The following is a 24701-nucleotide window of genomic DNA, read 5'->3' as shown; positions in this document are numbered from 1 at the left end:
ATTTTACCCGTATATTAATTACTTAAAAATTTTAAATCATAAATATTGTTCTTTAAAGCGAAATAAATTTAGAATAAAAATTAACGAGTTTTAGTTTGTTACAATTATTAATAATTGTATCATGAAAATTTTCAATTTTTATATTCTTTATTCTTTAATTTACATAATAATAATAATAATAATACTAATTCTAAAAATAATAATATTATGACTATAGTTTCGACACTCTTATTAATATCCAAAAAATCAAGATTGATCACTGTAAAACATCCCTGTAATGGTTTCATCTATTATTATTATTTTCTTTTTATTACTGTCTAGTATGAAAGAAAATATATATTGTTACGTATTGGTCTTTTTAATACTTAAAATAATTAATTAATAAATAATAATTGTTAAAGTCAATGTTGATAAACAATATCGAGTAGCACATAAATTTTTTACTCGCAAAAAATAAATAATGTTCATATCTTCTAAACTATTTAAGATAGAGAGTTTGAAATAGGCTTAAATTGAAGGTATTGAAAATATCTACAACCAAGGATATGAAAGAAAAAATTTTGATTATTAGTTAATTAATTGTTGATAAAAATAGATAATGAAAAAATTTTAAACTCGAAATATTAAGAAAACTAAGAACAAATCATGGATGCAATTTTTTGCCAGGATGGTTTTTTTTTAAAACTCTACAAATTATTGTTACTATTAGCTTTATTTAACAATAAATAATTTAAAAAATCAATTATTGTTATAAAAAAAAAAAATTACAATGTTTATATAATTTTTGTTTAACAAAAAATAAGTTTTATTTTGTTGAATGAACACCAATATTGCACAAATATACACAATTTTAATAAAATTTCAATAAATGTAAAAAATTATGCATTATAATAAATGACTATTATAAAAAAATATTTATTAATATTTAATAGGTAGTGAAAATATAGTATACATTCATTGATCTTGTTAGAAATAAAAATATATAATTTTTTTAATTTTATTATTAAAACTTTTTTCGAATAATTAAAATGTTCAACATGTTGTTAGATATAAAAAAAAGAGAAACGATTATTCAAATAATGATTATAATTTCCTCAAATTAAAAAAATAAGGAAAAAATAATTTGCTTTTAATTTTAGTTAGTTTATGAAGTTTAAGATACACACATGGTAATTAAACATCAAAATATAATTAAATTAATAAATCTTTCTCCTAAATTTTGACTAATTTCGACAATTTGTTTTTTGTTTTTTTCATGATTACTATTATTATTAGAACTTGTTAATTATTTATTTATAAAAATTAAAATATTTATTTTTAATTTGAAAATGGATAATAATACAATAAAAATAATTAAGTGCGTCGTTGTTGGTGATGGGTGAGTAATATATTTTTAAAAATTACTTTATTAATTAATAATAAATTAAAAAAATAAATTGAACTGATAAATATTGTTTATCAATACTTAAATAATATGTTAAATTTGATTTTCAAAGAAGACAAATAATCATTTGATGATTAATACAAGTGTCTTTTGTATTTTAATTTATTTTGTTAATTACAGTGATGTGGGTAAAACAAGCTTGCTTTTAAGTTATACAAAAAATGAATTTCCCGGTGAACATATACCCACTGTATTTGATAATTATTCAGCAAATGTTATCGTTGATGAAAAACCAATAAATCTTGGTTTATGGGATACAGCTGGACAAAAAGATTACGATAGACTTAGACCATTGTCATATCCACAAACTGATGTATTGCTTATTTGTTTTTCACTTGTTGATCAGAAAGCTTTGAAAATGTTAAAGCTATATGGTATCCAGAATTACATCGTCATTGTCCAGCAACACCAATTATACTTGTTGGTACAAAACTTGATTTACGTGAAGATAAAGAAACTATTGAAAAATTAAAAGATAAAAAACTTGAGCCAATAACTTATCTACAGGTATACTATTTAATAATTTTATTTTTATTTAATATTATTTCATAATTGATATTATTTATATGTAACAATGTCATGTTCATTATAATATTTTATTTTTAAAATTGTTTTTTTTTAAATAGGGTCTTGCAATGGCTAAAGAAATCAGAGCAGTCAAATATGTGGAATGTTCAGCATTAACACAAAAAGGCCTGAAAACTGTTTTCGATAAAGTAATACGTGCTGCAGTATTTTGTCAAGTACCACGAGTATAAAATAAACGCAAATGTTGTCTTCTATAATATTAAATTTTTTATAAATAAAAATGACTTATTATTTTCATACAAATTGTGCAAAATGATTTTGTGATTATAATTTTATTTCTATATAAATAATTTTAAATAATTAAAATCTTTAAATTTTTGTTTAATGAATGATCAATGTGATGATATAAAAAGGAGAGGTAATAATCAATAGGTCTCATTGGACATTGACTGATATATGATTAAAAAAAAAAGAAATGATTTAAAAATTTTTTAGTGAGACGTACATCCTGGCGTCATTGTACGATAAGGCAGAAACTGACTTTTAAAAAACTATTCTCTATTAAAGTCCACGACTATCACCTTGACGAAATTCAGTCCAGAAGCGGTAAGAAAAAATCAATCTTATTCAAGATGCTTGACAATTTGTTCCTGACTCAAACGTCTAGACCTGGGCTTTTATGTTAACATGAAAGTTCATTCTCCGGACTTGATTTGATTTCCACTTTTAGCCCCTATCTGTAAAAAACAAAAAAAACAAAATGAATTAAAAAGAAAAAGGATTAAAAAAAGAAAGTTAGACAAAAATATTTACAGACACATATATGCATAGATAATAATAAACAGGAGTATATATAAAGAGTAAACTATTTCTAGGTCGACATTAGGGATGCTCTATCGTGGAGACGTGAAGTTGCCAGAAAAAACCAACAAGAAAGAATTTAAAAAATCAGTGACAGTGGCTTACTTACTTGTTTTGTATATTTTAATTTTTTTTTTTTAATTTATTGTTGTTATTGTTGATCATTGTTAATAATTTTAATATTTATTGGTGATACAATGCAGGCGATTAAGTGCGTCGTTGTTGGTGATGGGTGAATAATATAATTATTTTAATTATTTTATAAAAATTTAATGGAGTATATTATCTACATGTGTGGTATTTGTTGAATATTTTTTATATTTTGTTTAATGCTGTTGCTATTTTATGATTGATTGTTGAAAAATAAAAACAGTATGGAAAATATTTTTTTAATTTTATTTATTGGACTCTTTTGATGATGATATTGTGTATTTAATTGAAAAAAAAAAAAGGAAAAAAAATGTGAACACGAGTGTTCATCAGTTAACAGAGACCAAGCTGTTTTTTTTTTCTTTTATTTTTTTTATTTTTGTCTACTCGGGCGTGGTACTTATTAAATTTTTTCGCGGTTAATTTATTTGTTTATTTTGTTGAATTTATTTATTTAATATTATTAACATTGATATTTATTTTTATTTGTGAGTTGGGGAAAAAAAAAGAAAATTTTTTCAAGTATTAAAATATTAATTATCAATACATTGATTAAATTTTGGATTTATTTTAAATGTGTGTGTAATGTGTATGTCGACTTTAACAATCAGCATCTACTTATAGTTAAAAAAAAAAAATAAACACGTTATTAGTGTCACGTTGTCATGAAAAAATACAATTTATATAAAATATTAACATCGTCATGAATTTTATTCTTTTAATAAGTTTATAAAATTTATTTTAAACAAAGTAAAAAAATTTTCATTATTATTTGGAGCAAAAGAAAAAAGTTATTTAATTAATGATTTTTATCAAATTATTATTGTGCACGTGAAAATTGTCTAATTTATAATTTTTGGATCATATTATTATAGCCGTATTCAATCAATTTGAATATAAATAATTTTAAAAAGTATCAGTTTTAAATAATATTCAATTTTATGTATTTATTATTTAACCAATATATGAGTTTCAATAGATGATATATTTTCATTCTTAAAACTATTTTTAATATTATGCCGATAACAACAAAAAAAATTGAAAAAAAAAAAAAAACTGGCCACGTCATAAAAAAATATCCTATGAGAAAAGATAATTTCATTGGATTTCAACAGGTGACGAAACTGTTTTCAAAAGTACGCATGCGTTATACAAGTGTCCGGCTAATGCTCGAAATATTAGTGTTTCTATACTAATGTATATAGCCTTCTTGAATGCCGTACCACTTACTCACGAATTATTCGTTGAAGCATACGCGTTAGCTCTGTTCTCACTAAAAATTATTAATCAATAAGGCACACGAAATTAAAAAAAAAAGTTTCATCATCTGTTGCAATCCAAGAAAATTATTTTTATATATTATAAATTCAAAAAGTGCCTGTTATTAACGAGGTCGTGACTGGACTCACTCATCACTTTTACGATAAAGAAATCTACCACCGTCTCGTAAATATAACTGGCAAAATTTTTTTGGGTTTATTCATTACTGGGGTAAGTGATAAATCATCCAATAATTTCAATTTCAAATTACATTAATAGTATATTTGTAAATCTAAATATAAAATTAAAGCTGTGACGTATACATATAGAGTCAATCACAATGTCATTATCAAAAAAATGTGGCATATCAATATGTTTCTCGTGGCATTGATGACTCACGTGATTACCTTTTTAGTTTTTAATCAGTTGATACTTCCAAACTTTGTTTCTTATCGATAAATATTAGGAAAAAAATCTTAAAATATATGTGTCATTAAAAAAAAATATTAATGACTAAATATTCATAATGTATTTTACATTCTCGTGGATCTATAAAAAATATATTTTTCATGTTCACAATATTTTAGTATAAAAAAAAATTATCACGATGTTTTTTTTTTCCTCTATCAAGAAGCGTTTTTCCTTTATCATAGCAGACACGGTTGTTAATTTGTCAATAGATTAGTCACGATAAATTTTATCAAAAATAAAAAAGAAAAAAAATTTAGTAACGGCTGCATTCTCTTTGAAAATTGAAAATTTTCAAAACTCCGGTGGGAGGACGCGTTAACTCCGAAATTATAATTTTTTTTTATAATTTAATAATGAATTGTAATATAATAAATTATTATATTACAATTATTTGTTATATTAAATTTATTTATAAAACTTTAACCTCAAACTTTCAAAAAACAGGATAAATACAAAATAAATAAACCAAATTGATTCCTAGAATTGTTGAGTGCTACCATCTGCCATCTTAAAAAAAAAAATCTAATGGTAAAAATGAGTGGGTATTATGCTCTGCAGTCACTAGTGCGCATGCGTACGGCAAAAAATAAAAAAAAAAAAAATCATTGTTTAAATTTTCATTAATTATTTGAAAAATTAACTAAAAAATTTCATATTATAATCAAAAATTTAGATTTTAAATACAACCTGCTAAGCCAAATATAGCTCATTGAACATTTCTTTGTGGTTCTTTTTATTTTATAAACTACTCACTCTGATATTTTTTATAAACAATCGTTAATTATTAAAAATCTAATTGTCAAATAATTTCAGTATGGCCTGGTTGTAGATATTTTCGACGAGGAATCCATTAAAACTAAATAAAAACCCTTAGTTAATTTTTAAAGTTATGTATGTTCCAAAAAAACGTCGTTTCAGTTTTTCTTGAATAAACAAACGAATTCGATTTTAAAAAATATAAACTTTTTTTAATTATCTTTATTTTATCATTTACTGTTATCTGTGAAATTTTCGCATCCATGATTTTTTCTTAGTTTTCTCAATATCTCGCTTCGAAGATTTCGTTACATTTTTCTTTTGTCATTTGTACACTCAATAATTACCCAAAAAATTTTAATTTTATCAGAGGCTCTAGAGCTCGTCAAGATCTTTAATTTAAGCCTAATACGAATAATCTAGCTTAATTATTATAGAAGCTATGAGCGGTATTCATAAAACATATAGTGAAAACAATACTATAGGTGGGACGCTTCGCGTCTATCCCACCTCCGTAAAAAAACTAAAATAAAGTTGAATATATTTTTTTGGAAATAATAATATTATTATTTTATCTTTGATGACTCATTTTGATATAAAAAAAAAAAACATTAACATAGATAAATTTCAATACATCAATTATTTCAATATATAAATTGATTTTTCATCATTTATTTCATAATATTTGTTAATAATACTGTCATAAACTTATTTTAGACAATGTAATATATGTATTTGCTATCAGCTTACAAAAATAGTAATGATGATTCATTTTTCGTTTTATTTTTCAAGTTTTCGAATATTGTTATATTGTATCGCCGCATCGTCTCAATCGACAAGTACCTAACAGACGTTAAGGAGTATCTTTAATATCAGCTGAACATAAAAATCTATATATTGATATATCGACAAAATTTCAAGTGAGTAAATTTATTTATTATTTATTTAAAATAATATTAAAATCACGAATGGACATTGACATCATACGTATGACTTTAACAATCAGCATCTACTTATTCCGTATAATTTTCTGGTATTAAAACTCAAATATAAAATTTTCAAATATTTATTTATGTTTTAGTTATGGATACAAATATTTCAACTTCATCTATTGAAAGTCATAATAAATACTTTTGTAACCGAGAGTCACCTTATTATAATCAAGAAATTTGTAAGTTGCTGTGTAAAAATGCTGAAAAATATGAAATAGACATTAGTAAAAAAGCATTAACTATTCTTCCAAGAGATTTATTCCATGGCCTCGAGGATCTTCAACTTGAGAAATTGAATATAAGTGGTAACAAGCTGACGACTCTGCCAAAAGATATCTTTGAACCTCTAGATGATCTTCGTACGTTGATAATAAAGTCTAACAGACTGGAATATCTAGAGCCAAGTATTTTTTATGATTTATTACAACTCAAAGAACTTGATCTCAGCCAAAACAAACTGATAGCGTTATCAAAAGATATCTTTAATGGTCTACAAGATCTACATGTTCTACGTTTGAATTCAAACCAACTGAGTTGCCTTGAGCCAGGTATTTTTGATGATTTATTAAACCTACATAGTCTTGATATCAGCGAAAACAATCTTACAACTTTATCAAAAGATATATTTAAGAATTTAAAAGAGCTTCGTTATCTTGATTTACAATCAAACAAACTACAAAACCTCGAGTCAGGTTGTTTCGATGGTCTAACAAAACTTGAGCAGCTTATTATCGAAAACAACAATCTGACAACATTACCCAAAGGTGTATTTGATGGTCTTGAAAATCTCAAGAAAATGGGTTTGAAATCAAATAAACTTCAAAACCTTGAGTCAGGTTGTTTCGATGGTCTAACAAAACTTGAGCAGCTTATTATCGAAAACAACAATCTGACAACATTACTCAAACGTGTATTTTGGGGTCTTGAAAATCTCAAGATACTAAATTTAGGATCAAACAAACTACAAAACCTCGAGTCAGGTTGTTTCGATGGTCTGACAAAACTTGAGCAGCTTATTATCGAAAACAACAATCTGACAACATTACCCAAAGGTGTATTTGATGGTCTTGAAAATCTTAAGAAAATGGGTTTGAAATCAAACAAACTACAAAATCTCGAGTCAGGTTGTTTCGATGGTCTAACAAAACTTGAGCTGCTTTTCATCGAAAACAACAATCTGACAACATTACCCAAAGGTGTATTTGATGGTCTTGAAAATCTTTGGAAAATGGATTTGAAATCAAACAAACTACAGATTCTCGAGTCAGGTTGTTTCGATGGTCTAACAAAACTTAGGCTGCTTTTCATCGAAAACAACAATCTGACAACATTACCCAAAGGTGTATTTGATGGTCTTGAAAATCTTTGGAAAATGGATTTGAAATCAAACAAACTACAAAATCTCGAGTCAGGTTGTTTCGATGGTCTAAGAAAGCTTAAGCTGCTTTTTATCGAAAACAACAATCTGACAACATTACCCAAAGGTGTATTTGATAGTCTTGAAAATCTTGAGAAAATGGGTTTGAAATCAAACAAACTAGAAAATCTCGAGTCAGGGTGTTTCGATGGTCTAACAAAACTTGAGTGGCTTATTATCGAAAACAACAATCTGACAACATTACCCAAAGGTGTATTTGATGGTCTTGAAAATCTCGAGAAAATGTATTTGGAATCAAATAAACTAAAAAACCTTGAGTCAGGTTGTTTCGTTGGTTTATCTTATCTTGAATTGCTCCGTCTCAGCAATAATAGTCTGACAACATTATCCAAAGGTGTACTTCATGGTCTTGAAAATATTAAGACACTACATTTAAAATCAAACAAACTACAAAATCTCGAGTCAGGGTGTTTCGATGGTTTAACAAAACTTGAGATTTTTAATATCAGCAACAACAATCTGACAATATTACTCAAAGGTGTATTTGATGGTCTTGAAAATCTTAAGAAAATAGATTTGGGATCAAACAAACTACGAAAGTTTGAGTCAGGTTGTTTCGTTGGTTTATCAAAACTTAAAGAGCTCGGTATCGGAAACAACAATCTGACAAAGGTTATTGGGATCTTGAGAAATGTATTTGGAATCTCAAACAAAACTTGGTCAGGGGTCGAGGTTTGGTGGTTGCTATCTTAGAACAACAAAAACATTTGACGTGACAAACATTTCGAAATTATACAAAGGGTTCGATGGTTTCAACTCAAGGATACATAACAACTGGAATTTGGGTCTCTTCGAAATCAAAACAGACATTGCTCGTGACAACAACATTATCGAAAGACGTAGTTATTGGTCTTAAAAATCTTCAGAAACTATATTTATATTGAAACAAACTAATAATTCTCAAGGCAGGTTGTTTCAACGGTTTATCACAACTTCAAGAATTTCATCTCAGCAGCAACAAACTGAAAACTTTATTAAAAGATATTTTTAATGGTTTACATAGTCTTCGTATTCTAAATTTAAATTCGAATGGACTACAAAGCCTTGAGTTTGGTATTTTTAATGGTTTATCAGTGAGAATGAATTGACCAATTTATCAAAGGATGTATTTAATGGTTTCTCAGATTATTCATCATCTCAATAAAGATCTGCATTAGCTTCAATTTTATCAAATGATATTTATTCATAATATACCTGCAATTTATAAACATTAAATTAATATTTGTCATTGAATATCTCTATTGGTGTTTCATTGTTATTTTGACTCAAATTAATTTATATACAAGTTTTCGCATGTTGCTTTTTCGAATTTAAATGCTGAATTCATTGACGCCAACATAATATATTTTGATGTATTTTATGGTAGTCTCTGATGAGAATTTTAATATACAGCTCGAGATTCCCATCAGTCACATTATTTCGGTGCTCTTTCTAATACATTTCTAGTAAGTATGAAAATATTGTAGCAATGATTGTTTAATTAATTAATTGATGATTGATACATCATAACCACTTTAGCAGCATTGGAAACAGTATTTCTCTCGAAATTTCATAGATACAGACGGGCAAGATGAAATGACGCGAAAAATTCTTTTTTCAATTCTGCTCGAAAAAACAAGATAATAATATTAATTAACTAATTATTTTTCTATTTTTAAAATATATTGTCCATATAATTTTTTTACATATATGTAAAAAAATATATAAGGAAACTAACCTGAAAGGATAAATTGAAAAAAAATAAAAATTTTAATAAATTGGGCAATAATTATAGAGTTATTTTTAAAGCATAAATTTTATTCGAACAATTTTTAAATGAAAAAGGTACAAAAATATTCAAAGAAAGTAATTGAATTGTTAATAATTATAATAATTACCAAACAAAAGGCACGGTTCATTTTTAATCATATCATATATGAAATAGATTCATAAGAAAAAAGGAAATATTTGCTTATTAATCAAAGTTGAAATAAAAAATATAATTTACTTTGACTTGTTGATTGATTTTTTATGTCATTATTAGGAACAATACTGTCTTCAGCTTCTAAACTATTCGTAGTTGTTGGCAACAATTTCGATGCTCCCTGAAATAATCATGTACTTATAAATAAAAATGAATTTATTTAAAATATTTTTGAAATTTCAATTTCAAGTTAATAATAAAATTTAATGAAATTTGTTAAAATTTAATACTTTTTTAAATTTAATAAAAATTATATTTTATTTATTCATTTGTTATTATTTTAAATATTTATAAATAAATTATAAAGTAAATATTTTTTCATTTTGAAAAAACACAATAAAAACGTTAAAGCGTGACAAGGATTTGAAGCCAGGATTGAAGCCACGTGAAATTTCACGATACTGTGATACTATTGGTGCAATTAGTAAAGTTGCCAAGTCGAGGGGTTTCCAGCATGCACATTCCCATTTGCTCAACTCTAGAAAATAAATCAAAAACTTTAACCCTCATGTATTGATGCTGTATATGTGTGGATGTTATGTAGTTGTACTACATCGTTTATTTTGGTTTTATCTGACGATTAATTAACTTGTTTGATTTTATCGATTTATTTATTTTTGTTAAACATCTCTCTATAAATTGTTGTTTTTTTTTTTTTTCGTAATGTACAATTGGAAGCAACAGATGATGATAGCCTTTAACATTGTATAATACTATTTTCTCACGGATAAAACAAATATAAATGAAATGTTATCCCACGTTTTGTTTTTTTAAAAAAAGAAGATGAGTAACAACTCATTTTACGTCAATTGGTATTTTTGAATTAAAAACAAACGTTTCAATTTAAAAAAATTATAATATAAGATTTAAAAAATTAAAATAAAATAAAACAACACATCAACAACATCAAAAAAATTTTAATTAATATATTATAAATAGAATTATTTATTTTGTAAAAAATATATTTTTTAAATTAATTATTAAATTTTATTTTTTTTATTTTTTTATTTATAAAAAAAAAAAATTAATTGGGATAAAAGTATTGATTAATATCTGTAGATTAGTAAAATCCACAAATGCACTCATTTCGTTTTTTTTTATTCGCAAAACTAATTTTTTAATAATTTTAAATAACACAACTCTTTTTTATTCCTAAATTTTCAAGTATGAAAAAATTTTTTTGACAAGCATTTTTTTTTTGCAATAACTTTTTTACGTAAAAGAAAAAGTAAAATTTATTAAAAGAAAAATAAAAAAACCATTTTGAAGTTATTTGATAAATTTTTTTTGTCAAATATATAGTACTTATTAGCCGCATAAGTTAAAAAATACTGTCATTGTTTAAATAATGACAAATGCCATGTTTATATCAAGAAAAAAAAATTATATCAAAACATAATTTCATGAAGAAAAAAAAAAAAAAATTTTATTGGAAGAAACAAAAAAATAATAAAAGCAGCTATTTTGTATTTGTTGCCAAATTGACATATAAATTTTTCTTAAGAAATAATTAATAATGGAAAAATTAACAAGATTACAAAAATATAAAAAGAATTAATTAAGTATTAATTTGTATCTTCCAAATTGACAAAAAAAGAGTAAAAAATGACAACTGGAAATTGGACAAAATTTACTTACAAATATGTATTATTAAAATGTTTTAGTAATTAAGTCATATTTTTTATGCGCATGCTCTTATTGTATTGCGATAAAAAAAAAAATTTTTAAAAAAACTTGAATAATAATAAACAGATAAATAAATAACACTTGCAATATTAATTTTTGTAGAAGTAATTTTTGTGCAAATTTATTTGTAAAATTTATTTGTTTTCAATGAGTCTCATAATTAATTGTCGCAAATTAAAAAAAAAACTATCATTGTTATAAAAATCGTTATAAAATCTATCTCAAATTTTGGTTAATAATATATATATAATATTATTTTATTGTTTAAAAATAATTTTAAATGATAATCTATTTATTTAACAAGTTCTTTGATAGAAAAAAAAAGGAAATGATAATAACTCCAATTTTCTAATATATAAAAAGAAAGGAAAAAATTTGTCATCTAAAATATCAAACAATATTTAGTTGAATTGTAATACATACGTGATAAATGTAAGCCCGATCCGTTTAGTTTGAATTTTTTCATTTGAATCGCACTGAATAATAATAATAATAATAAAATAATTGCTATTATTATTGTTATTAGTACTATATAAATTATGCAAGTGTTTATTTGTAAAAAGTTGATTGTCGATGTTATTCTAACAATGACTGATAATAAAAAAAAAACCATTTAAGACAGGGACAGCCGTTGTTGGTGATGGATGAGTAATATTTTCAAGTCAAGTATAGTGTAAATTATTATTTATTTTGTAAGATATCAATACTTTTATTCCATTATTTAATAATAATAAATTAAATTAGGGAATATTTATTATTGGAAGTTTAATAAAATGATAAAAAATATAGTCATTTGATTATTATTTCATATTTCTTTTATTTAATCAATATTAAATTTTGGTTTATTAAAATTCTATGAGTAAAACATGTTTGAATCCTCTTATCCCGCTCCACTGTTCACGTATATTCCGAATATTTTTATACTCATTTATTATTATGTATAAACTTAGTTATTACCAAATTTGGTATATCAATTAAATAATTAAATAAGAAAAAAAAAAAAAAAAAATTAGTCATAGATGAAAAATACGAATGACTGAAATAAAAAAAAAAAAGATAAAAAAAAAAAAATGTAAAAAAAGAAAAGATAAAAAAAAATACCTACAGACACATATGCATATATATATAGTTTAATGTACACAGAAAAATATATATATATTTTAGTGTTAACTTTTGCTGGATGGAAATCAGGGTTGTTCTTATATACACCGGCTTTTTCTAACACGTGGATACGAAAAACTATCAAGAAATCGGTGACAGTGAGTCACTTATTCTATATTTTAATTTTAATTTGTTGAGATGGTGCGAGCACGTTGTTTATTTCTTGGTGATAGGTGAGTAATATATTTATTTTAATTACTTTATTTTTTTATAAAAATTTAATGGAGTATATTATCTACATGTGTGGTATTTGTTTAATATTTTTTATATTTTGTTTAATGCTGTTGTTATTTTATGATTGATTGTTGAAAAATAAAAACAGTATGTAAAATATTTTTTTAATTTTATTTATTGGACTCTTTTGATGATGATATTGTGTATTTAATTGAAAAAAAAAAAAGGAAAAAAAATGTGAACACGAGTGTTTATCAGTTAACAGAGACCAAGCTGTTTTTATTTTTTTATTTTTTTTATTTTTGTCTACTCGGGCGTGGTATTTATGAAATTTTTTCGCGGTTAATTTATTTGTTTATTTTGTTGAATTTATTTATTTAATATTATTAACATTGATATTTATTTTTATTTGTGAGTTGGGGAAAAAAAAAGAAAATTTTTTCAAGTATTAAAATATTAATTATCAATACATTGATTAAATTTTAGATTTGATTTAAATGTGTGTGTATGTACTCGTGTAAAAAATATATTTGATGATTAATGCATATTACATTATCTATTTTTGCAGAAACACCAGTCGAACTTTCATGCTGTTCAGATACGCGAAAAATGATTCTACAATATTCTTTTCACCATCTGGTGAATATTATGTACCAAGTGGATTTGAAAAGACTATAGTACCTATTATGGTTGATGAAAAACCAATAGAACTTTCTTTACGGTCTACAACCGGAGAAGAAGATTACAGCGGAATTAGACGATTGTCATATGCAGAAGTTGATGTACTTCTTATTTGTTTTTCACTTGTTAATCCAGAAAGTTTTGAAAATGTTAGAGCTAAATGGTATCCAGAAGTACGTCATCGTTGTCCAGAAATACCAATTATACTTGTTGGTACAAAACTTGATTTACTTGAAGATAAAGAAACTATTGAAAAATTAAAAGATAAAAAACTTGCACCAATAACTTATCCACAGGTATATTATTTAATAATTTTATTTCTATTTAATATTCTCTTATATAATTGATATTATTTACGTGTAACAATGTCATGTTCATTATAATATTTTATTTTTAAAATTGTTTTTTAAATAGGGTCTTGCAATGGCCAAAGAAATCGGAGCAGTCAAATATCTGGAATGCTCAGCATACACAAAAGAAGGCTTGGAAGCTGTTTTTGTTGAAGCAGCAAGGGTAGATTTGGCTAATAAAAGAGCTCGAAATTCGAGAAAAGGATTATTTGGAGAAATTGTTCCGGAACGAAGACCTCTAATCCTTGTTTCTCCCAATGATATTACAAAGTGGATAACAAAAAAATTAAAACAAATTCAGAGATCAAAGAATTATGCATTGAAAAAAAAAAACAAAAACGAATTAGTTCCAGAAAAAAAACCTGATATCCTTGTTTCCGGCAATGACATTATAATCTCGATAACAATCAAAGTTAAAAAAATTTACACATCTAAGAATTATGCATTGCAACAACATACATAATTGCAAATAGAATGGATTTTGTTTTTTTTTTTTCTTTTATTTCAAATCAATGAGAACATATGATATTATTATTATTTAATTATTATATAAACAGAAACAAAGGACTTTTATAAATTAAAAAACTTTATAATATCACCAATACATTAAATATCATTATTGCTAATTGATCTATTAATTCATTTGAAAAACTAAATATATGTAGTCAAAACAACATGAAAAAAAACCTATTATCGTTATAATAAAAATTAAAATATCTATAAAAATAACTTGTTATATTTATATAAATTGTTTGTTTTGTTTTTCGTTGAGTTAACACAAACATACATAATTTTAATAAGCACATAATTATTTTATTTTTAAAACTAATTCTACAAATAATTTTCATCTATTTATCTAACATGTTCTTTGTATTACGTGCTGTACTTGGCTCAGAACAAAACATCCTCAGTTATTGCCTTCAATAATATATAATAATGCCCATCTTTGTGCTTAATAAAAAAAAAAAAATTACATTTTTATAAAAAAGAAAAATAATTATTTCGCATTTGATTGTTATTCGAATTTATATTTTTACTATTTGTATTTTTAGTTGTATTGAAAGAGAAAAAAAACAGCCTATTGAATCGATGAAAAATGTATTAAAAGGTCACTGACATTGCCATGAAAAAAAAAAATACTACTATCACTAGAGGAAGCCAGAGATAATTAAAAATATAGGAAATCCATTTCTCTTGTTATTTCTCATTTATTTGTATATCTTTGTTTTTTCATGTCTCATATTTACAATCAATTATAAAATACTATATTTATTTTTGAATTATCATGTGAACACATAAGACTAGATAAATCAAATGATTAAAATAATAATTACTAAAAAATTATTCAGTCAAAATTTCATACAAAAAATTGTGATTTTTATCTTGTCAATATATTTATTTATAAATTTTCTGTTTAACAAAATATATAATCTATTATTTATACTTGTATATAAAATAAAAAATAAATAATTTTACTGATATATTGCACTATCTTTACAGTTTTTTTTTATCAAAACCCATCGATTTTTTCCGCCTAAAATAATAAAAATAATAATCATTAATTTCGCCATATAATAACAAGACCATCATGATCACCAGTTGCCAAATGTGATTCATCATAATTGAAAGCAAGTGCAAGAATTGGAGCTGAATGTCCTTGTAGTCTATTAACTTGTGCAGCTTGTCCTTCTCTTGAAGTGTCTAAAAGATGAATTGATCCATCTTCTGATCCACTTGCAATTAAACACGCCGACATTTGTGGACAAAATGTTGACCGTATGAGGTATTGTCTAGACAATTAATAATCAAATTAAAACAACATCATCAACAAACGAAAAAAGCAAATAATATTTACCTGTGTTTAATTGGATATTTTCTACAAATACCAAGTGATCCTTGGCTATCAATAACACGATAAAGTGATACTGTATTACAGGCACTACTAACAAGAAGTGTTGGTGATGGTGATTGTCGTGATAACCAGGCTCTCCATGTCAAACTAGCAATGCAAAAAATGTAAATTAAATAGCTGATAAATATTTTGGTGTTGCTGTCTCTTACCTTGTTATAGCAGCTGTACCACCAATACCATCAATTCTTCGTAATTTTGATAAACCACCAGATCCAACATCTAATTTTAATGATGTTATTATACCACGATCATTACCAGCCCAAACAAGATTACCACCACTTTCTTCACATGCTAGCGCAAGTATTTTACCACCAATTTTAACAGTACCACCACGTGGATAAATACCAGTTGATATATTTAATATTTCTAACAGACCATGTGAATTACCAGTTATAACAAAATTATTATTTGTCGGTACAAATGCACAACATAATATTTCACAACGAAATTTATCAGTAACAACACGTAAACATATTGGTTTATTGTAATTATTTATACTCCATAAACGTATTGTTGTGTCTAATGATGATGATACAATTAAATCATTACTTATACTCCAATCAATTGACGTTACACCTTTTTTATGACCACTCAAATTTGCAATTATAATTGGTGGTTTATTTTTAACATCACATATTGTTATTGTACCATCAAATGATGAACAACATAATTTCGATTTATCATTATTTGCAAATTTTAAACATGTTATTGATGATTTATGCTGATCAAATACATGATGAACACCAGCAAATGCAAAACATTCAGCTGTTGTTTTTTTATTTATTTTTGGTTTAGCATTAATATTGTTTATTGTTGTTGTTGTTGGATCAATTGTTGTGGTGCTATCACTGTTTATACATCCATAACGTTTACGTAATAATTCTGTACGAATTTTAACATACAATAAACGTATATTATAATTATTTAACTTTTCATAATCATGTAATATTTTATTTCTACGACGTATGTAAAGCATACCAATACTTTGATTATTTTTAAAACGATGAGAATTATATTTTACATCAAGTGTCAACACTTGTTGATGCCACATAATTTTTTCTTCTTCTTGAAAAGTATTCATTATTAATTTTTAAAATTATATTTCATTAGTTGATAATTTTTGTATAATTATTTGGCATTATGTAATATTTGTATTTATTTTTTTTAAATAAATAATCAAGCTTTCTGAAATATAATAAATTTGACAGCTGTTTTAGTTGTTATTGTTTTTAAAAATTTATTTTTACTTACAGAAATTTTTTACTATTTGTTTTACTATTTTTTTAATAACTTTTTTAATTATTGTTTAATAGTTATATAATTTATTTATAAATTTAATAAATAGTTGTTTATTATTATTGTTTATTTATTTTGGAGCAATATGATTGTTTTCGATTTTTTCTTTTGACCTTACTCAATCGATAAAATAATAGTGATTAATTCTAGGTTAGAATGACGTTTGAAATGTCATTATAATAAATAATAATATATTATTATTATTTATCATTGTCATCATGATGATTCAGTAGAAATTTAATTATCCGTTTTAAATATATATATACACCCAACATTGTTATGAAATAATAAACAAAAAAGAAAACATTTTGGAGTAATAAAATATTTTTAATTTTCTATTTATTATTTTTTTGTTGTTTACTAATAAAATACATGTATAAACAATATAATAAAATTCAAAAAAAATATAATAAATAAACTTTTAAATAAAATTATTATATCAACAAAATATTAATGATAAAAGTTTTTTTCTAAGAAAAATCTCCCACGTTGTTTTGGAGTAAAAACTTTTATGTAAAATATTTATTTTTTTTTTCTGTTTATCTTTTTTAACATACACAAATAAATATTAGTCTGCATGTGTGTGTAAATTCTACACTAAAATATATTCAACAATAAAAATTATCGAAAAAAAAAAAAAATTTCTAACGACCTCCCTGAGAGTGACGACGCCAACTTGCAAATAAAAATAATAATATAAACCTAACCTATAAATTTTTATCTTGTCTTTTTTATTTGTCCAACTCATTCAACAATAAAGAAAAAAAAAAGAACAAAGTACTTGAAGTTTATATCATCATAATTACGGTCATCTCCAACTTGTCGCTTTTGTTGGTCATATTTATATATTTTTTTTTTTTTTTTTTAGTTCCCTCTCCCGGGGCTCCAGCATCAGCCAGAGTACTCCCGTCGTCGGTGTATCATCACTCGGCCGCTCCTCGTATCCCAAATATTTTTACTCATTTATTTATAATATTTAAAAACAATAATATTAGAACATACATTTTTTTATATACACATCATAAAGTTACGTGGAATATTATATTGTTATCAAACTTGAGATATATTCAATGCTCAAATCAGAAAAACAACAAAAAGTTATAGATAAAACGGAGTAAAAAAAAAAAAAAAAAAAATACCTACATATACATATGCATAGTTAGTAGTACACACATACACACACAGATATATATGGTGTAAACTATTGCTGGATGGACATTGAAAAATCAGTGACAGTGAATCAGTCTTCTAAAACTTCATTTTTTTTTTTCAATTTTTTTTTTTTTTTTTAATTTATTGTTATAATTATTGTTGAATTTAATTGTTTATTGATATTAAAAATCAATTGTTGATTATTTTGACATTTATTGGTGATACGATGCAGGCGATTAAGTGCGTCGTTGTTGGTGATGGGTGAGTAATATAATTATTTTAATTATTTTATAAAAATTTAATGGAGTATATTATCTACATGTGTGGTATTTGTTTAATATTTTTTATATTTTGTTTAATGCTGTTGTTATTTTATGATTGATTGTTGAAAAATAAAAACAGTATGGAAAATATTTTTTTTAATTTTATTTATTGGACTCTTTTGATGATGATATTGTGTATTTAATTGAAAAAAAAAAAAGGAAAAAAAATGTGAACACGAGTGTTCATCAGTTAACAGAGACCAAGCTGTTTTTTTTTTTTTATTTTTTTTATTTTTGTCTACTCGGGCGTGGTATTTATTAAATTTTTTCGCGGTTAATTTATTTGTTTATTTTGTTGAATTTATTTATTTAATATTATTAACATTGATATTTATTTTTATTTGTGAGTTGGGAAAAAAAAAAGAGAAAATTTTTTCAAGTATTAAAATATTAATTATCAATACATTGATTAAATTTTGGATTTATTTTAAATGTGTGTGTATGTACTTGTGTAAAGATGATTACTGCATATTATGTGTATTTCTGTAGTATTTTATTTAATTTTGATAAATAAAAATTTTTGTTTATTACAGTGCTGTTGGTAAAACGTGTTTGCTTATAAGTTATACGACAAATGCATTTCCTGGTGAATATATTCCCACTGTATTTGATAATTATTCAGCAAATGTTATGGTTGATGGAAAACCAATAAATCTTGGTTTATGGGATACAGCTGGACAAGAAGATTACGATAGACTTAGACCATTGTCATATCCACAAACTGATGTATTTCTTATTTGTTTTTCACTTGTTAATCCAGCAAGTTTTGAAAATGTTAGAGCTAAATGGTATCCAGAAGTACGTCATCATTGTCCAGCAACACCAATAATACTTGTTGGTACAAAACTCGATTTACGTGAAGATAAAGAAACTATTGAAAAATTAAAAGATAAAAAACTTGCACCAATAACTTATCCACAGGTAAATTATTTAATAATTTTATTTCTATTTAATATTATTTTTTAATTAATATTATTTACATGTAACAATGTCATGTTCATTATAATATTTTATGTTTAAAATTGTTTTTTTAAATAGGGTCTTGCAATGGCCAAAGAAATCGGAGCAGTCAAATATCTGGAGTGTTCAGCATTAACACAAAAAGGCCTGAAAACTGTTTTCGATGAAGCGATACGTGCTGTACTTTGTCCCGTACTACAAGTACAAAAGAAACGCAGATGTTGTCTTCTATAATATTAATTTTTTTTTTACTTTTTTTTTTCTTCAAAAATTAATGCCTGATGCAAACTCCTGCAAATTATTGTATATTCTATTTTTTTTTCTATTTTTTTTTCTGTACTATTTTAAACACTACTAAAAACTCATTAATATGACAATTTAATAATTAAAAGTGTACATTGTTTATTAATTATTATGTATACTTTTGTGTACAAGTGTTTGTCAATGTCTTTTTGGTTATTATTTAAACTTTTGTTTATCAAAATGATATCTAATAAACGCGTTGTCGAGTGTAGCCAATGACAGGAAAAAGAAAAAAGAAAAAAAAATATATGAACGAATGTGTATTCATGTAATTATTGCTATTATTTTTTTCTTTTTTCACTGTTTCGAAAAGAAGAATAGAAATAAAAATTTGGTGATTGAGTCGTTGATGACAACAACATAAAGAAAATTAATAAAAACAATAGAATAAACTGACGATTTAGATAGTTTAATAATAATTATTGTTAACTTGTCGAGTGATTTAACAAATGACACAATTATTATATTTATTTCAAAAAAAAAAAATAAATAAAATCATGTTAATCTCAAATTTCAAACATGAAATAATCAAATTTAAAGAACAATATTTTGTTCTTGGTGCAACCTCGACCTGTTAAACAATTTTTCAATAAATTTTTTTCTCAAATAAAACAACAATTATCACGCACAATAATTTTTCAAATATTCATTATTATTAATTGTATTTAAAAAGACAAAAAAGAAAAAAAACATTTTAATAATGTCAAGTTGAAAAATAATAGCTAACAATTAAAAATAAATTTAAAAAAAAAAATCACAACTGTTGGACTCGTCGTGCTACACGAAGCAGGAGAATAAAAAAGGGTAGAAAAAAGCAAAAAAAAAAAGAAAAAAGAATATTAATTAATAAAAAGTAAAAGAGAAAAGAAAAAAAAAAAAAAGTTAAATAAATAAAATAAATGATTATAATGATTTTTTTTTGTTCAATTTGTTCTAGATGTGATTGAAAAATTGTATGAACGAATAAGTGTATGGTTGAATAATAATTATAAAATTATATATATGCTAAAAAAAAAAAAAGGTGTTGAACGAGTGATGAAATGGCAAATAATTTGTAAATAATTGCTAGAGTTCAAACTTATTTGTATGTCATCATCGTGTCGTTATGTGTCAGCTCCTAATCGACTTTAAAAAAATATCAACTTATGACAAAAAAAAAAAAAGCGTTAATTGTTTTTTACATATATATTCGAGTATATACAAAAAAAAAAAAAAAAATTGCATGAGTGTGTTTTGATAAATCAACAAAACAGCAAAAAATAAATGAAAAAAAAAAAACACACTGGGGCCGGGCTGTTATTTTTTAACAATTATTATGGTTATCACGTTAGATTCAATTTTATTTACATAGAAAAAAAATAAAAATAAATATACAAAAAAAAAAACAAACAATTATTAATAAAATTTATTTAAAAATAATCCAATTGTCTTGTAAAGAAATGTGTCTCGAATAAATATTTAATAATAAATTTGGTAACATTGATTTTAAAAAAAAAATGAATTTAGATAAAATTAATTTCTCTCAATATAATAATGTCTACATTAAGATTAAAGCAAGATAAAAAGCTCACAGCTTTTTTTAAAAAACAAAATGAATAAATCATTAAATATTGTAATAAAATTTTTCTTTATTAAATGGGTGTTTACTAAATATTAATAGCGTTAAATATATTATATATTATATATTATTTTTTTTAATTAACAAAAAAATATATTATATCATTGCACAATTGTGATTTTTTATGCTGATGTATCAAAAAACATTTTAATCAGACTGATGACTTGTTCTGGTGTATATTTTATATATTTTCCTGGATTTTTAGAAAATGGTGCACTACGATATTTGTTGTAAAATATTGTATAATATGGCACAATTGCCTGTTGTAATTCACGTCGTAATAATTCACGTAAACGTCCATCAGGCACTGAATATGAACGTTGATTTTTAGCTGTATCTTCAAGTTCACGTGAAAAACCAGAAAAACGTTCTTTCAATGATTTTGCAGTTATTTCTAAAAATATAATTATTATTTTTTTGTATTAAAAATAAAATTAAATGACAAAAAAAACAAGTTTATTTTATTATTGTAATAAAAATCATACCAGTTTCATCAAGTGAATGTTCAAGATATGAACGAGCTTTTAAAAATGTTGTAGAAACATAATTTGTTTTATCTTTTAATAAAAAATCTTGATATGTTTGATCAGCAGTTGGTTCAGCTAATAGTAATAGTTCCATTAATAAACTATTTCGTAATTTATCAATAACATAATTATGATTATTTAAACGAAATAATGCACGTAATGCTAGATCTGAATATGATGCATCACTTTTACTAACAAGAGCAAGATTTAATTGTGCCAATACTTTTTCTAAAAATTAAATAACACATATTATTAAAAGAATAATGTTTAATTGTTTAATAAAGATAAGAAAAAACTGTATTATACTTATGTATACACCAAGAAGAATACGATAATTATCAATTTGTTTAGCACTTGATGTTGGAATTGATTCAACTTCATTATTTTTACCAAGTACAATACCAGCTGTTTCAGCATTATCAGATAGTTGTTCAAGAAATACAAGTACATTACTTGTTGATTCAGCAACTGTACCATCTTTTGGTAGAGCTGGACCAGATTCATTTCTAACACTTTCAGCAAAATCTTCTAATGCTTTTGCTGCCTAAATAAAATATTATATATATTAAATTAAATAATAAAAAAATTTAATAATTTATGTATTAACTTACAGTTGAATTAAGTGTATTTAATACTGATGCAAATTTTGATCTTAATGCATAATCACAACCCTCAACAGTTCTTTCAAGATCAGGTTTTAATTCACCAAGATGTTTTAAAATTGGAAATACAACAAGTACAGATGAATAATCACGTCTAGCAATACATCTTTTAGCACGTGTTGCAATACTTTCACCATCATGAGCAACAAGATCCATAGCATCACGTACTGTTGCTTCAAGTACTTGTGGTTGTAATAATAATGGTATTATTTTTGATATCATACATCTTTCAGCTTGCATTAATTTATGTAAACCAGCTGTTAATAATAAATAATTATCCATTTCTTGTTCATCTGGTGCAGCATCATCTGATAAATAATAACTTGATGGTTGATTTAATGATGGTTTACGTGAAGTTGGAAATGATAAACCAGTTGTTTGTGATGCACGCATTAACATTTTACTTGCTTTTTTTTCAATAGCATGCTGTAAACGTCTTGGTGTACGTCTTCCAGTTATATCACCAATACCATTTCCACTATTTCCACTATTACCATTTCCACTGCCAATACCAGTTGTACCAATACTACCAATACTACCTCCACCACCTGCACCACCTCCACCACTACCACCACCAAGTGAATAACGATGTGAAAATTTTGATCTTGGCATTGGACTACTAGCATGTGTACTACCACCACTTGAACTACGTTGATGTTCTTTTAATAATTGTAATGAACGTAATACAATTGATGATCTTGCTGATGAATATATATCAGCATGACGACGATGACCACGTTCATCTAACCATACAGCTATTTTAATAAGATCATTAATAACACTATCTGATAATTGATTTAATGATAATGATCCATCTTCATTATTACTTGTTGTATCATCATCAGTACCAATTAAATCCAATAATACTATTGGTAATATTGGTTTACTTTGACGTGTTATAATATCATTAAATTCAGTACATAATAAATCTAAACCAATTGAAAATAATGTTGATATATTAACTAATTCAACAGATGTTGGATTATTTTTTTGAAAATAACGTTCAGCATTGTATAGTCTATTCATTGAATCAAGAAAACCATCAATACCACCAGCACCATTTGGTCCATTTTTAACTGATGTTTCAACTTCTTCACATACACCATAATAACCAATTGCATTATCTAATGCTGTTAATGTACGTTCAATATTATGTTGTTGAGTTTGTAAATTACCTGTTTCATTGTATACTGGTAATATTGTACGACGTAATGTTGCTAATCTTTGTTCAAGTGATGTTAATATTGCAACAACACCATTTGTTAATTTTCTACTTTTTTCTTCAGCATCACGTAGTGCTTCAAGTGCTGCTATTTCACTTTCTAATTTACATTCAATTTCAAATCTTCTTTCAGATGTATCATTTCTACCAGCTTGCATTTTTTTTATCAAAGTTGTTGATGCTTTTTTGTTTCTATCTATTTTTTTTTTTTTTTATAAATAATTTAATACAACACTTTTAGGATAATTAACAAATTAGATTAATAATATTTACGTTAATTATTTTTAATTAATTATTTAATTTAATGATGAAAAAGATATTGGAGTAATTTTGTTTTTTATTTTTTTCTCTTTTACTTTCTCTATGTTATTTATGTCATCACACTGACGTTTTCTCTTTTCGACAATCGACAGTAAACACCAACACAAACATCAACAAATCTATGACACCATTGCTATGATAATATTGCTCAGTGTAAAGCAGTGTAAAGTAAAAAAAATAAACACGTAATTGCTTTTTGCGCATGACACTGCGCGATGACAAGTAAAATTCTTCTCCCATTAGCTTGAAAAAGAACCAATCAAGTTGATTTATTTCAAAAAAATTTACAAATATAATGCACTTGTAAATTGGGCTTAAGCATATTAAAATGGACATTCAACAATGATTGGCTATTGAAAGAAACATCCGGTCGTTTTACATCATTATTGGCTGATTAAATTAATCGTCAACGTCCGAGTTTTTCTCCAGCCACAAATTCATTTTTTTTTTAAGTATAAAAAATCTTGATTTAAAAATATATATATCTAAA

The 24701-nt window shown here is 24.6% G+C and overlaps 4 protein-coding genes and 1 pseudogene across 4 annotated transcripts; 3 read left to right on the top strand and 2 right to left on the bottom strand.

Annotated features, from left to right (window-relative positions):
• Positions 1-1349: 1349 nt before the first annotated feature.
• On the top strand, positions 1350-2202 carry LOC122850632 (annotated as a pseudogene).
• A 4236-nt stretch (positions 2203-6438) lies between these two features.
• LOC122850631 (insulin-like growth factor-binding protein complex acid labile subunit) lies at positions 6439-14378 on the top strand. Its single transcript, XM_044149764.1, has 4 exons — positions 6439-6457; positions 6552-8439; positions 13453-13861; positions 13980-14378. Exons 1-4 carry the CDS (start codon positions 6439-6441, stop codon positions 14376-14378), a joined length of 2715 nt encoding a protein of 904 aa, XP_044005699.1.
• Positions 14379-14394: 16 nt separating this feature from the next.
• LOC122849580 (WD repeat-containing protein 13-like) lies at positions 14395-17764 on the bottom strand. The gene is made up of 3 exons (XM_044148341.1): positions 15977-17764; positions 15771-15914; positions 14395-15705 (listed from the first exon to the last, which is right to left on the bottom strand). Exons 1-3 carry the CDS (start codon positions 16906-16908, stop codon positions 15474-15476), a joined length of 1308 nt encoding a protein of 435 aa, XP_044004276.1. The 5' UTR covers positions 16909-17764; the 3' UTR covers positions 14395-15473.
• Positions 17657-21041, top strand: LOC122849605 (ras-related protein Rac1). Its single transcript, XM_044148373.1, has 3 exons — positions 17657-18536; positions 19132-19519; positions 19637-21041. Exons 1-3 carry the CDS (start codon positions 18502-18504, stop codon positions 19790-19792), a joined length of 579 nt encoding a protein of 192 aa, XP_044004308.1. The 5' UTR covers positions 17657-18501; the 3' UTR covers positions 19793-21041.
• Positions 20879-24343, bottom strand: LOC122849554 (exocyst complex component 7). The gene is made up of 4 exons (XM_044148295.1): positions 22618-24343; positions 22313-22550; positions 21965-22234; positions 20879-21873 (listed from the first exon to the last, which is right to left on the bottom strand). Exons 1-4 carry the CDS (start codon positions 24046-24048, stop codon positions 21602-21604), a joined length of 2211 nt encoding a protein of 736 aa, XP_044004230.1. The 5' UTR covers positions 24049-24343; the 3' UTR covers positions 20879-21601.
• Between the last annotated feature and the right edge of the window lie 358 nt (positions 24344-24701).

The sequence above is a fragment of the Aphidius gifuensis genome, linkage group LG2 (genome assembly GCF_014905175.1).
Source record: "Aphidius gifuensis isolate YNYX2018 linkage group LG2, ASM1490517v1, whole genome shotgun sequence".
Classification (NCBI taxonomy): Eukaryota; Metazoa; Arthropoda; class Insecta; order Hymenoptera; family Braconidae; genus Aphidius; species Aphidius gifuensis.
Note: the sequence above shows the minus strand (reverse complement) of the source record. Positions and strands in the feature narration are given on the sequence as shown.